A 15,559-nucleotide genomic window follows, 5' to 3' on the forward strand; every position below is an offset into this window, starting at 1 on the left:
TTAACCCGATGCAGACGCGTGTAGAAAGTCATGCATCTGTTTGCATAGAGGTGCCTCCTTATTCTTAATGTCTGTGGAATATTCCACTGTAAGGGGGGGGCGCCTGATAGGCTCCGTTGGTAGAGCATGTGGCTCTTGATCTCGGGGTTGTGAGTTCAAGCCCCACGTTGGGCGTGGAGATTACGTAAAAAGATAAAATAAAAAAATATTGGACTGTATGGCTATGGTATGTTATTAGACCAGGCCTTGATGTGTGGACGTTTTAGCCATTTCCAGGTGTAGGCACAGCACCCAGTGCCTCATTTGAATCATCATGCGGTGCTTTGCTCCCTGTAGCGTGTGTTTCTAGGTGGAGGAGGCGAGTTTTCACGGATGACGGCGGAGTGGGGTAAGGATCTCTTCTGGGCATGAGAGAGAGGAGGTTCTCTCTAGGGGAACGCCAGTCCCAGGCTGCACCTTGCCGTGAGTTTTCCTGCTAACTGGCCGTGGTGTGCCTCTGGGCCATCCCTTTGGGCTCTCTGGCCCTCCCTTTTGAAGTCTGGGATGATCCTCCGAACTCAGGGGGTCTGAGCTCCCTCACGGGGCCCGTGGTTAGCATTTACTTTCCTCTCGGGGCTGTGTGTCGGTGCAGCCCCCGGAATGCTCGTTCGGCCTTTGTGGAAGTTGCCCGGTGAGACTGGAGCCTTCCATCCTGTGGCTCAGCTTTGGCAGAAGGCGTTCACGGTCTCCTTTAATGAGCCTGCTTGGAAGATGCTCTTTCAGGCGGAAGAAAGCCCCTAGGAGGCCTCGCCTGCGCCCGTACCGGCCGTGTTCATCTGCCCCAGTGGCCCCTGTCCACACACGGAGGTCGGTGACGCACGGCGCACCCCGCGTGCTGGGGCTTGCCCGCAAGTGAAAACTGGAGGAGGCGGCGGCGTCAGGTTCGCTTTGGGGATCGTCGTCCTTCTGGATTCCACATCCTACCCTACCCCCTGTGCCTCTCACGTAGCTGTCTTTCCTCGTGCCCGTAACTTCTTTCTCAGCATGTAAGGTGCGCCACCCTGGGTCCTTATTTCGTCCCGACTAATGAGACAGCCAGCGGGCATGGAATGGACCCAAGGCCTTGCAGGTGAAGACGGGTTGTTGGTGGAAGTGTCTGTGTTTAAATGAGATGCTGGGAGAGTTGAAATGGGAAGGGAGGAATCAGCCAGGGTGGGGGGCTGGCGTGTCTGGTGAGAATCAGGGAGAATGTCATTTGTGTCTGTCCCTTTGGAGGAGAGTCACAGACAAGCACAACACAGTGAATGCTGTCATCTTCCACGAAGAAGTATGTGTGCCTTCGACTTCTGGAAGTGTGTGGCCTTGCTGGTCTGTCTGTCCTCGTTTCCTGGCTGTTGCCATCAGGCGTGGGTATAGAGAAGAATTATTTTGGGATGTGGATGGTACTGGTGTCTGTGTGACACAGCTTAGGGCAGCTGGGTCCTGACCTGGTCAACAGGGACACAGTAGAGAAGGGTGGTGATTTTGACAAAATGAAGAGCACATTTCCAATGAAAAGTAGCTCACTGGTTGGTATACAGATCAGTCCATAAGGCCATGCAGGCCCTGATGTGTGTTTTATTTTGTTTGTTTATAAGAGAAGCCAGAAGTCTAGGTGATTATGTGAAGTGTCTCAATTTTTATATTCTGGCAGTGAATTAAAATTTTAACAAAAATGGCTTAAGAAAGAGTGTCTGACCTTTGAGACCATTAACCGAACGGAAAGGGTGAGTGTATTCCAGGAGGACGAATGAACGCTACGGTGGCATTGGGCCTGGGGGTAGCGTGCCTTGTGTCCCACACACCCCCTCCCTGGGGGGCCTCAGCCTCCCTGACTGCTTTAAAATATGTGGTCCTGTGTGTCTCTTTCAGATCCTGGCTCCACAGAGAGAACAGCCCAGAAAAGAAAGTTCCCCAGCCCTCCGCATTCTTCCAATGGCCACTCGCCACAGGACTCATCCACAAGCCCCATTAAAAAGAAAAAGAAACCCGGCTTACTGAACAATAACAATAAGGAGCAGGTAAAGGGCCGCTGGGAATGGCGTCCACACCAGCAGGACAAAGGCTGTAGTGAGCAGCACTGTAGTTTTTCGGGTGTTTCTGACAGCCCGTGCTCTTGGCATTTTAGCCAACTGCCTTGCTCCAGCTGTCATTTGCATAGGACAAGAAGGGCAGCTCAAAATGGGTCTGTGTAGAAATTTCCAGAGGCTTTTTAGATCTGTTTTGGGGACAGGGCAGTGACCCAGATGAGCTGAAGATACTTTGCTGTAGGATTTGGGGAGTTTCCTTGGATGTCTTTCTTACACTCTAGGGCTGTTTCCCCGTGTGGCCTGAGGAGTTTTTCCTGCTAGGCCGTGCCAGTAGGATGGTGCTGAGTTCTGCCTGGAGTGTTTGCGGGGCTGAGGCAGGCCCTCTCCTGGTCTCAGCTTTCTCATCTGTAAAATAACAGGTTTAGGTCTGTGGTAACACAGCTGCTGTCTCTGCCCATTGCCCATTGTCCTCTTTGGTAATTGGTCACCCTTTTGTCTCATTGTGCATCGACCCTGGGGCAACAGGAGTCTTTTCTAGACCCCATGCTCCTTCTGCAGCCAAGACCTATCAACTAGATAGGACTATCCATTAGCCATCTTAGATCTTAAGAGACCTAGCTTTAAAATTCTCTGATGAAGGCTAGATACTCTTCTGATTAAAAAAAATGAGATGCTTCAGTGGTCCATGAGGTCAGATCTCCTAGCATTGGAGGAAACAAGATGCCCCGGTGGTTCTGCTAGCATTTCAGTAGGGATTCCTTGGGATGCGTTCATCTATCGTGTGCATTACGGAGTGCCGAAGCGGGCCCTGGGGATTGGAGGTTGAATAAAACAAGGTTGTCGCGTTCATGGGAAGAAACCTAGCAACGGTTAAATGCCCAGAGCTGGGAGAGGGGTGCGTTTCTGCACACTAATCTATTTCCATTCTCAAAATTATATAGTGAGATGCCAGCTCTGCCTTTGCTGTGTGGCTGTGGGCAAGTTAACCTCTTTGTGCCTAGTTTGCTCATCCACTGAAACGGGAGTAGTAGTATCACGGCTGATTTCACAGGGTCGTGGTGATGAACTGAGCTACGTGATGTCAGTCATAATAAAAATTAAGGCAGGCTCGACACTAAGTGAAATAATCACACCAACTATGTGTGAAATAATGAAACGTCAGCTATAGAAATGTTCTAGATCTGTGCTGTTTGGTATAATAGCCACAAGCCACATGTGGCCATTGAACGCCTGCAAATGGCAAATGTGACCCAGGGACTGTTTGTTTTTTTTTTTAAACCACATTTTTTTTTTTTTAAAGTTTTTATTTAAATTTCAGTTTTTTTTTTTTTTTTAAGATTTTATTTATTTATTTGACAGAGAGAGATAGCCAGTGAGAGAGGGAACACAAGCAGGGGCAGTGGGAGAGGAAGATGCAGGCTCCAAGCGGAGCAGCCTGATGTGGGGCTCGATCCCAGAACACCGGGATCACGCCCTGAGCCGAAGGCAGACGCTTAACGACTGCGCCACCCAGGCGCCCCTAAATTTCAGTGAGTTAACATGCAGTGTAATGTTAGTTTCGGGTGTACAGTATAGTGATTCAACACTTCCCTACAACACCCCATACTCATCACAGTAAGTGCCCTCGACTTCATTCCCACCCCATTCTCCCCGCCCACCTCCCCTCTGGCCACCAGCAGTTTCTTCTCTGTAGTTAAGAGTCTGTTTCTTGGAGGAACCGAATTTTTAATTTAATTTTAATTCAAGTGACTGCCTGTGGCTTATAGCTACTGTGTTGAATGGCGCAGGTCTAATGAGTTGGGAATCCTGTTAATAGAGAAGAAACACACGGGTCCTAAGTAAATTTCTAGGGAGATTGAGACGCATATAGGACAGTACTGGTGATAGTAATACTGAGAGCCATTGGTTGACCATGTGCCACTTCCTGTTGTAAGGCAATTTTCTGTGTTCATGTGTGTGATAACCCTGTGGGAATGGGCTGTAATTGTGTCCATTTTACAGATGAAAACACAGAGGTTCAGAGAGGTTAAGGTGTCTCTTTAAGGCCTCAGAGCGAAGCAGAAATCGCATTTGAGCTTAGGGCTGCCTGTCTTGAAGCACTGACAACACATCCCCGTCACCCAGAGCCATCCCATAGCTTCTGGCAGTGAAGACTAAGAAACACAAAGGGGCACCTGGGTGCTCAGTGGGTTGAGCATCCGACTCTTGATTTTTGGCTCAGGTTATGATCTCAGTGTCCTGAGGTCGAACCCTGCCTCGGGCTCGGCACTGGGTGTGGATCCTATGAGAGATTCTCTCTTAAAAAAAAAGAAAGAAAGAAAAAAAAGAAAGAAACAGGAGGGCCACAGATAATCCCCAAACCCTAACTTCGCTAGTAATTTAACTTGCTAGGCAAACCCTCTCCTACCAGGAAGGGATGAGGCAGTGTCCCCTCTGTGCAGAAAGCCTTCTCCTTCGGCCTCTGCCTGTGTGTGTGCACACGCATCACACATTTTGAGTTCCTACTTGTCTTTTAAGGAACTGGCTTGTACCTCTCTTTCTGGAAGCTGATCAGCTTGGGTAGTCCATGCATTTTCTTCTCTCCCTTCCCCATCCATGTGTTAGGACCATTTCTGCAACACTTATGGCCCGTGACCACAGTGACACGTTTGTCAGTCCGTGTCCCCTTTTGGACTAGCAGCCTCAGAAGGGGGCCAGTGCCTGGCGGCTGCTGTCACCTCATGAAAACACAGCCCATGCTGGGTGTGGAAAAGAGGAGACTCGAAGGGGCTGGACAAGGGGCGTGATTACAGTCCTGAATAATCTGTTATCTTCAGTATTGATAGAAGAGTTTAGGGGCTCAGTGCACAGGGGAATGCGGTTCTAACTTAGAGATCTGGCTCTTCCTAGCCCCACTGCGTCTGGGAGACTCACTGTGGGACCCTGTCAGTTGCTTGCCCGTCTTTGAGATTGAGTTACCTTGTAAAATAGGGGTTTGGGCTGGAAACATCAGAAGGTTGATTGTAGGTTTGTTTTTCAGCCCTAAAACTCCCTGGGGCCGAACAGTTAGAAGTTGGCAGAGGAGAAATGGGCTTAACTGCAAAGAAATGACATTCCTGACCCTTGACCCCATAATTCATTTTAGCATAAAATATCTGCATAGTAGCGGCAGCCTCCCTCCCGTAACAATCTGTTTTTCCTTAAGGGGAACTTAAATCCCTTTAAAAAATTCCTCTGGACACTTTCCCTTTCCTCTTTCTTTCTTTTAGAATTTTATAGCATTACAAAATTATGGAATTACAAGCAAATTGTAGGTCTGCAAGTGCTGGGTTTTACCAGTAATATAATTTCCTAGTCACCAGCATTTGAAGATCATGAGATTTCAAATAACAACTTGTATTTTTGGGTTCTTATAAAAACTCAAAAAATCCAGCAACAGCTGGAGTGGAGTAGAGCCTTCCCCTTTAAACAGAGGGCCTCTGTGCTCTTATTTTTCCACACTCCCCACCCCTCCCCAGTGTCCCACCCTGCCTGCTTGGCTCATTCCTTCTGCCTCTGGCTCTTTCAGGGTTCAGATGCCTTTGACTTTTGGCATATATAAGGATTCTTCTCCCCTTCCTCTCATTTTCTTTAATTTCTTTTTTGTGTTCAAAAAAAGAAAGCTTTTCTTGCCTTATAAAAACAAACAAAAAAACCCCCCCATATTTTTCCATTTTTGGTAGAATTTTTATTACGAAGTGGAGATGGGGGTTGAATTTTTAAGGTTGGGCCTTATTTCACCCATTTTTCATGTATTAGCAATTCAGTAATTTTAGGGGAGTTGTAAGAGGAACTTTAAAACACTTCTTTTTTCGGGAAAGAAGTACTTAAGGCTTGTCATTACTTTTTTTTTTTTTTAAAGAATTTATTTATTTATTTGACAGAGAGAGACCACAAGCAGGGGGAGTGGCAGACAGAGGCAGAGGGAGGTTTCCTGCCGAGCAAGGAGCCCAATGTAGGACTTGATTCCAGGCCCCCGAGATCATAACCAGAGCCAAAAGCAGATGCTTAACTGACTGAGCCACCCAGCCACCCCTATAATTTTTTTTATAGCCTTTTGGTCTAATGGTTTCACCCTGTAGGAAAGGTTTGAAAACATGGAGGTGCTTTTTCTTGTAATTGGGGTGGGGGGAGACATCGCAAAGCCTGGAAGGATGCCCCTGGCATTTTGTGGAAGGTTAGGTTGCCAAATACCCTGCAGTAGATGGCCCAAGAAGTATCTTCCCTCAAATGACATTAGGGCCTTTACTGAAAAATACTAGTCTAATTTTTAGTTCTTGGGACATTTGATTAGAAGACTCCTTTTGGTAGGGCTCCCCCCCCCCCCTTTCACGGAAGGATTGAGAAATAATCTGCTAACAGATTTGGTGGCCATTGGTATACCTTTGATTAAGTATGGTAAAGGAATCATGGGGCTCCCCTTCACTGCCTCTGAATATAGGGTAGATACATATCATAAATGGGTGAGCTAGACTTATTTTGTTGGGCTCATGCATTGTCTTAAAAACTTAAAAATATTCGCAGAAGTCCCTTGTTGGCTGGGGCAGTGTATTAACAATGGGGACAGTTCAGAGGGTTGTAGGCTTGCTGGCTTCTCCCTGAGCTCAGGCAGCACAGGGAGTGTGTATCTGCCTAGCTGTCTTGATCGATGGAGCTGAGCCGGGGCTGCCCCTTAAGATGGGCCCAGTTCTGCCTTTCCCTGTTGTCTCGCCAGTGTCCAGGCTGAATGCCAGTGACATTCCTCACACTCCAGGGCTGGGCAGTTTTTCTTAGAGCAGAGACATGTTTTGCAGTGTTTGTGCTTTAAATGGAGAACAACAAAAGCTGGAACAAGGACTGGTTTCATTCATGCATGTTACCTCTGTGCTCCGTGTAAGAATTTGAGTTTGTGGTCCCCCAGTTTCTCACACAGGTACCCTGTGCTCACACATAGCCAGACCACCCATTTTCTGCTTTATGTAGACCAGGTGTCAGCTAGCTACAGCCTGTGAACCAGATGCTGCTCAAAGCCTATTTTGTAAATAAAGTTTTATTGGCACACAGCCACATTCATTCATTTACATATTGTCTATGGTTGCTTTTTTGCTACGGTGGCTGACTTGAGTCCTTGTAATAGAGACCACATGACCTGCAAAGCCCTCAGCTATTTACTGTCTTTTTTTTTTTTTTAAAGATTTTATTTATTTATTTGAGAGACAGAGAATGTAAGTGGATAGAGGGAGAAGCAGACTCCCTGCTGGGCAGGGAGCCCAACATGGGGCTTGATCCCAGGACCCTGGGATCCTGGGATCATGACCTGAGCCGAAGGCAGACGCTTAACAAACTGAGCCACCCAGGTGCCCCTATTTCTGGTCCTTATAGAACTCTTTAGAGAAGAAGTTTCTTGGCTGTTGGTGTAATACTGAGGTATTAGAGAAGTGAGTGAATGAGCCTGTTCTCTTGTTCAGTCAGCCTATGGAAGAGCAGGGAAATAAGAACATTTTCTCACACAGCCTGCACTTGTCCTATAATAACAACAGGTTGCAACCTGTTTGTCTTACTAGCAGGCTGGTAACACACCTTATACACAGGGCGGAGAAAATCATAACTCATTTTACCTGGAATGATTTGCTTTTCCTTTTTTAAATGTTCCATATTTGTTATCAGACTATTTTTATGGAACAGGAAACACTTAACACGTGGCAGATAAGGCAGATACCTGATTGATACGGAGGTGACCAGGCACCCAGTTCTCAGCAGCAACCGCTGCTGCTTCAGGAAAGAGGGAATATCCCTAAGAGAGTTTGGAGCAGCCTGGCATGCACCCCTCGTGACTCCCCCCTAGGAACACCCATTCCCAGCCAGGTGTGGGGTAGGGGCAAGGACATGGGGGGAACGGAGCTTAACTTCAGAAGTTTTGGCCGTACGGCTTTCTCTTTGACAGGAAGGACCTGGGTTGCCAGTTAGGGAGATTAGCTGGACTGTTCGATTCTTCCAGTTTCGTTTAGATTGACTCTTCCTGTCCTATTATTAACTTGCTGACAGGAAGTCAGGCGCTGAAGTATGGTTCACTGCCATGTTGCAGAAGCCGCAAAAACATTCTGGAAGACCTCACTCAGGTTAGAAATAGTTCCTTCTTGCTTGGTATGTGAGGCTTATCTTTCCATAGGAGGATCTTCTCCTCCTTCCACACCTCACCTCCCTCTTCTTTCTTGTCCTCTTCCTTCTCCTCCCTCTGCTCCCTCCTTAAAGCCTCCCGTCACACCCTCTCCTGCCCCACATGCAAAAAAGCATTTCCTAGGCAGACAGCGGACCCTCTACATCAGTGGTTCTCAACCAAGGGCAGTTTTGCCCCCCATGGATGTTTGGTGATATCTGGAGACATTTTTGATCATTATAGTTTTGGATTGGGGGGGGGGCTCCGGGCATCTAGCCACGGATGCTACCACACATCCTGTAATGAACAGGACAGCTCCGTCCCACAGAGAAATTTCTGCCCTGAACGACAGTAGTGTGAGGGTGAGAGGCCAGATGTTTTCCTTTCATGTCCCCTTCTGTGGTGTTTCTAGTTGTTTTCCTAATTTTCAGATTCCCCCACCCCCCTTTTCAGCTCTTTGCATGAAACAGAAGTTATTTTGACCCACAGAGAATGTTCTCTGAGGGGATCACTTCATCATTAGAGTCTCTCCTCACCCAGGATTGTCTCATACATGGCATCGCGGGGAGAGAAAGCTGGGTTGTCTTAACCTAGTTTTCTCATCTGTCAAGTGAGGCTAGTGGTGTCTATGCTGAGTACCTCTCTGGGGGTTTGTGAGGATAAAAGGAAGATGGTGTGTATGAGAGTATGTTGAGCACTTAACATGGAGGGAAAATGGTAATGATTGTATTCTCTGGAAACTATGTATAGAGCCCTGTATCTGAACTGAACCAGGGAAATAACTGGGCTCAAGGATTATGCAGTTCCCCTTAAAAGTCTTAGTTGTTGGGGTGCCTGGGTGGCTCAGTCGGTTAAGTGTCTGCCTTCGGCTCAGGTCCATGATTCCATGGTCCTGGGATGGAGCCCTGCATCAGTGCACAGCCTGCTTCTTCCTCTCCCTCTGTCTGCCACTCTGTCTGCTTGTGCTCTCTCTCTCTGTCAAATAAATGAATAAAATCTTAAAAAAAAAAAAAAAGTCTCAGTTGTTTTCTTAGTAGAAATGAGAGTAGGGAGGCTTTGAAGGATAGACTAACAAAGAACCGCTAAGGAGGCAATTTGGGAGGCTTGATAAAAAGTGTAGAAATAGCAGGCATCTCGAGAACCTTAACACCTCATAATAAAAACCAGGAACGAGACGTGACTGCTTGTAATCTTGACCACTCTTCCCCATTATCCTGGGGGTCCCAGGATAAAATAAGGGCCCTATTAAAATAAGGGGAAAAGAAAAGGAGTGTAAAAATACTAGAGATGAACAGACAAAACTGATGTTGCTTAGAGCAGATGTTTTTAATGAATAAACGATTAGAATGGCCTGTGTAGGAGGTCAGGATTAAAAAAATCTAACATTTCTGTGTACCAACAATAACTACTTAGAAAATAGAATAAAGATCCCATTCATAGTATCAAAAAAAATTATGCGGCTTTAACCAACATATGAGATCTTTGTGGAGGAAACTGTAATGTTTTGCTGAAGGACATGACAGGAGAAAAAGCTTACTGTCAGTGATAGGTACTGTGGTTGTGGCTGAGCTATTAGCCGTGGTATCAAGGCTCAAAGTGGGTTGAGTAGCTTTCCTAAGGTCGCACAGCCAGTTACTGGGTCATTTTGATACTTACCACCAGAATTTTCTCTTCTCTTCTCTTCTCTTCTCTTCTCTTCTCTTCTCTTCTCTTCTCTTCTCTTCTCCTTTCTTTTTTTTAAGTAGGCTCCACGCTCAGCATGGAGCCTCTTGTGGGACTTGAACTCACAACCCTGAGATCAAAATCTGAGCTGAAATCAAGAATCGTATGCTTAACCAACTGAGCTGCCCAGTTGCCCCCAGAATTAATTAATTACTTAACTAATTTCTTTTTCTTTTTTTTTTTAAATTTGTTTATTTATATTTTTGAGAGAGGTGGGAGGGGCAGAGGGAGTGGGGGATAGAGAATCTCAAGCAAACTCCACTCTGAGCGTGGATCCCGATGTGGGACTCAATCCCACGATGCTGAGATCATGACCTGAGCTGAAATCAAGAGTGGGTCCCTTAACCGACTGAGCCACCCAGGTGCCCTACCCCCACAATTTCTTATAGTACTTCTTAAATACTGTATTTGTTACCCATTTCCCATAGACATTTTCCTGAGCAGTTTCTTCTGAGTGATCTTATGTGTTTGGAATGTGGCTTTGCTGGAGTCTATAATGTATCATTAGGGAAACATTTTTCTTGATATTCTGGAGTAGGAAGGGGTTTTGATTCCCATGAAGTGGCCACTTGTGTCATCTTTGTGCTATTGGTGGTTCTGAATAGGAGATCTGGCATCTCTGCAACTATGAGGACCTACTGTGTTGAAGAATCGTGGCTTCAGGAAGCCTCTGGTTGGCTCACATTCTTTATATGTTGGGGTATTTAAAAAAAGAATGGCCATTTCTTTTGGTGACTCAAATCCAGTTGATCTGTTCCCCCATAGCCTGCTGTTGAAAGAATCCCTGGGCGAATTGCCATAGTTGTGTTGGCTTTGTTTAGACTTCCATTTGTTGATCTCCTAATTACTAATTTAGCAGCACAGTTAAATGCATACGTTTTATCATCCCGTTGAATCCCAAACCAAATACCATGGTATTAGGTATTATCATCCCCATTTTACAGATGAGAAAGTTGAAGCTGAGAGGTTGAGATTTGCCCAGGGTCGTCGTGCATCTGGTAGAGCTAAAATTTGAACCTGGGTATGCCTGGGTTGTAGCCATTGTAATTATTCCGCTAGGGGAGCCTGTTAACTCTTAAGACACCAGCTTTTCAATCAATGGCTTCTGAAAATAGAAGAGAGAGGGGAAGAGTAGAAGAGCAAAAATTACTAGTAGCTAATGACCTGTAAACTCTGTATTTAGTAGAGTAACCCAAGAAAACTATTTAAGGAATGTGTGGGATGCTGTGATGTTCTTTTGTTGTTCTTGATGTGTTTGTTCAAATTCCTTTTGAGAATGCACATTTGTTTTGAAACCAAACCTGTCTTTCTTGCCTACATTTCAGTCAGAACTAAGACATGGTCCGTTTTACTATATGAAGCAGCCACTCACCACAGACCCTGTTGATGTTGTACCGCAGGATGGACGGAATGATTTCTACTGCTGGGTTTGTCACCGGGAAGGCCAAGTCCTTTGCTGTGAGCTCTGTCCCCGGGTTTATCACGCTAAGTGTCTGAGACTGACATCGGAACCAGAGGGGGACTGGTTTTGTCCTGAATGTGAGGTTAGTTCCCGACGGATGAATGCATTATCTGCTTCGTTTCCTTTCCTTTCTCTTTCTTCTTTTCATTTAAAAATTTTCAAATAATCCAGATTCAGGAAAAAAGATTTCTTGCCTTCCACTTGCTCTATCCTGGTCACCCCCTTTTGGGACCGGCATTGGCAGGGGCTTGAGCACTGCAGCTCTCGCAGAGACAGTTGCACTGAGTGTTGGTTTTTGATTCTTCCTGGGTCTTTGGATCACTCTGGGATCTGCAGCCTTCTCTAATTCTGCTGTAATCAACATTCCGGAAGTTAACTTAGGAACTGTTAACAGTTCACATATTTTGAAAAGATCGCATGCTGTTTTCCTCTTCTTGGATGTTGTCTCCTGCTGCATCGTTGACTCGTCCGTCGGTAGCCCAGCCGAGAAGACCAGTTTGGGTTGTGTGCTCCGTGTGGTTGTCATCTGATGCTTTCATTCGTGCCACAACTGTTTCTCGAGTGCCCGTTGGGTGCTAGGGATCCGGCTGTGAACCAAAAGAGGCACGCATGACGTGCTTTTCGGGAGAAGAGGACAAAAACCGAATAACATGACTCGAAGAGGAGGAACTGGGAGTAAGACGGGTGGAGGGTGTTTCCCTTTCAAGTGAAGAGGCCGGGGAAGGCCTCATTAAGGCTTGAGAACGGTGCACAGGAGAGGAGGAGCCAGCCGAGCTGCCTTCCGGCGAGGGGGCTGCAGGTACAGAACCCGAGCAGAAGTGCGCTGGCTTAGTGAAGAACATAAGTATCTCCTTTGTGGGAAAGCCTAAATGTTTTCCTTTATTAAAACAGTTATTACCGTTTCCACAATTCTGAGGTGTCTTCCATTCTTGGCGACTTCCAATGAGGACACTTTTTCAAGATCCTGCAAATGATGTCATCTGCAACATCATTTAATGCGGAATGTCACTTGGGTTCAAAGGTATATTAGAGCTTGATCTCACACAAGGAAGCTTTCTGTGCATAAAATGGAACGTTCTCTCTGATGTCTTTCTTGTGGAAAAAAAAGCAAGCTGTGAGATGGTGTCTGTGGTACTGCTTTTGTGTTGGGAAAGGAGAAAAATGAGAACTGTATGAAAAGAGATTAGACATCACATCGACATGATGACATTTTCATAGTGTTCTGCCCCTCAAATTGTGAAAGATGACCGCTGGTTCTCTTTGGGGTGCTCGAGACAGAGAGATGTGTAGGATACCCTTCGCTCAGCGATGCCCTCTTGTTGCGGAGCTCGACCTGGTTCTGCTACAGTTAGCGTGGGGCTGAAGCCTTCATCTGTTTCCTTCTGTCTTGCAGAAACGGTAGTGGCTTTTGCTGCAAGTAAAGATCCTGATGGGTGCGGCTGGAACAATAGGGGTTTATTGTCATGTGCAGAAAGAACCCAGAGGCAGGGCCAGGCCAGAGTTTGTGCACAGCCAGACTCTTTCTGTTTCACTGTTGAGGCGATGTGTGTCCCCCGCCCCCACCCCTGGTCATAAGATGGCTGCTGGGGTTCTTATCATGTGTGCCTAGACAAAAATCCCTCTAAGAGGAGGAGTATTTCTCTTTACAACCCTTTTTATCAAGCAGAAGGACCTTGCCCTCCAGCCTTCAGCTGACTTTGCCCTTGGCCTAGTGGGTCAGGATTGGACCAGTCTTGAAGCAGAAAAACCTCTCGAAATGCTTGTCTGGCACTTTGTTTGTATCATGGGAACCAGGTGCTCCCAGCCAGGAGGGAAGGGAGCAGGGATAGAGGAGAGGTGAAAGTGTTTGCCCTGGATAGCTACCTGGAAGCGAACAGCAATTCAAACAGGTGTTCTACATCTAAGGGTTAGGGCCCCACATTTCTTCCAGGGGTGCGTTGGCAGTGTAGGCACCTGGCTAGCTGTCGCAGGCTCGGGTAGCTAAGCAGTTAGGTATGTGCGTCACGTCCTGTTGCAGCTTCTGAGCAACTTGTGTGTTGCCCTTTTCCTCGACAACCAACCAGACACGTCTGAAAGTTCCTTTTGGAGGATCCAGAGCTATGAAGGATGGAAACTAAATCAAGATTAATTGGAGAAAACTTTTCTCAGCTCTCCCTACACAGATGGTTAAAGAGTGTTTCCTGACATCATCAGACTTTGCTATTTCGGTGTTGCTGCTACATAAGGAGTCTGGAGCTCTGGGATATGGTACCAGATTGACATAGCAGAGTCTGGTTTCAGACATTTCTCTGGGCCTCTTCTTTGATGGGAATTTCCCTTTCAGAATGACATTTATTTCCCACGGAGACAGACAGCTAGACTCTGCGTCTTGTGTAGTTTGCCAGAATGTCCTGAGTGGGTTCACATCCGTGGTGACAGAAAATGAAGTCATGTTTATGTTTAGTTCTCTACCATCCCTTGGATTCTTCCTACGGGGAAGACGGTCCTTTTCCATCAGTGATGTCATTGAGTTACTGCCTTGTCAGTTTCCTGAAAGGTAGCCCAGAACACTAAGAGGATCAAGTTAGGTGACTGATTCATTGAGTGCAGAGATCACCCTAAAACCATCAGGGGTCTTTCCTTTCACATCCCATTCTTGAAACCCACGGTTGTAATCAACGATGCTTTTTCAGGTCCCTGCCCACCTGCCTCTTGCTCAGATTATGTCACTTTCATGAGCAAAAACACTTCCAGATAAGGTCATTATCAGTGGATTGGTGTGCCTCTTTGTTTTTATCCACTGATCCAGCGTATGGGCAGCTAGACTGGAGTCCTTCTCAAGCGAAACAACTAGTCTCATTCTGGATGGAAAGGACTTATTATGAGCTTATTGGAAAATTAGGAGGAAAGGGAACTTTGTACAGGGATAGTAACTTCTTTCTAACTGAACATTTGTGTGATTTTGACTTGCAGAAGATCACAGTAGCAGAGTGCATCGAGACTCAGAGTAAGGCCATGACAATGCTCACCATCGAACAGTTGTCCTACCTGCTCAAGTTTGCCATTCAGAAAATGAAACAGCCGGGGGTAAGAAGGAAGCTCCTCTTGGTGTAAGATACATGGAAAATACACCTGTGCGGACTCCTTGGGTCTTCTTATGTGCCCGGCTCAAATACCTAAAAAATTAAATAAAAGTATGATGACCTTTAGTTAATTCTCTGTAGTGAGCACTCCGTGTCCCCAAAGAGTTTAACGGGGGAATGACATGCAGTAGAAAGTTGGTGGGGATTTAAAATTCTGGTTGGTCGTGAAGTGAAAACTCATACCCATACCCCATCGGGTAAGGAGGCTCTGTGCTGCTTCCCACTGGAGTTAGTAAAATCCCGTTTCAGTGAGAGAATGGAGTACAACCCGGTTCGTTTATAAGCAGGGTCTGATGATGGAGCCTCCAAGTGAAACTCAACCATTGAGAATCCCATAAAGGGTGAGAATTTGGTGGGATTCGATGTATAGCCTTTGCCTCTTAAAGAAAATCCAGATGTGAAAGCAAGGCTGTCACATTCAGCTAACACGCTCTGTTTCCTAGTGGTTACCCTCCCCAGAGTCCCAGGCCCATCATAGTCATTATGGTTTTAGTTTTTTTTTGTGACCTTTTTTTTTTTTTTTAGGAGGATGACCGTAAACTACCTTGTTTGTAAAAATAATATGTTGTGCCCATATAATCAACATGTTATGATTCTTCATACAGACAAATCTAGAGAAACCTAAAGGGTAGGGTTTTCCCTTTCCAATTTGCACAAAGGCACCATATGGGCTAGTGGTGACCCTTTGTTAATCTCTCCAGAGTCTGCTTTCTAAGTCAAGGGAATATACAACACTGTAGAACCCTCAGGGTATTGAGTAGACACTGTGGCTTAATTTCTTTAAAAAAAAAAAAAAATAACAAGCTTTTGTTTTGAGATTATATTCCGAAATTTGATACCATGAAAAAAATTCAGAGCATGCCATTTGGGTGTTGCTAAATTGGGAATCTATTTGTCTCTGTAACAAAATCTCCGTCAATGGAAGCAAAAGCGTGGATAGCCTCAGTCTGGAAAGAAAAACAACTTTTTTTTTTTTTTTTTTTTTTACTATAGCGTTGTTTTTATGTTGAGTGACAAGGAATTACTTCCTGCTTTACCGTAGGCTAAATTA

The 15,559-nt window shown here is 45.9% G+C and overlaps 1 protein-coding gene across 40 annotated transcripts in view; it reads left to right on the top strand.

Annotated features, from left to right (window-relative positions):
- The window catches only part of ZMYND8 (zinc finger MYND-type containing 8), a 120,976-nt gene that overhangs the window by 36,536 nt on the left and 68,881 nt on the right, over window positions 1–15,559 (top strand). For 24 of the 40 annotated variants that reach the window (XM_048222199.2, XM_026503669.4, XM_044385872.3 and 21 more), the window contains 3 exons: window positions 1,891–2,039; window positions 11,250–11,468; window positions 14,339–14,452. In XM_048222199.2, coding sequence (XP_048078156.1) covers window positions 1,891–2,039; window positions 11,250–11,468; window positions 14,339–14,452 — 482 coding nt within the window. The remainder of the gene's footprint in view (window positions 1–1,890; window positions 2,040–11,249; window positions 11,469–14,338; window positions 14,453–15,559) is intronic. The other 16 variants (XM_048222203.2, XM_044385875.3, XM_048222209.2 and 13 more) reach the window with 1 other exon arrangement.

This window comes from Ursus arctos, unplaced genomic scaffold (genome assembly GCF_023065955.2).
Source record: "Ursus arctos isolate Adak ecotype North America unplaced genomic scaffold, UrsArc2.0 scaffold_16, whole genome shotgun sequence".
In the NCBI taxonomy this organism is placed as follows: domain Eukaryota; kingdom Metazoa; phylum Chordata; class Mammalia; order Carnivora; family Ursidae; genus Ursus; species Ursus arctos.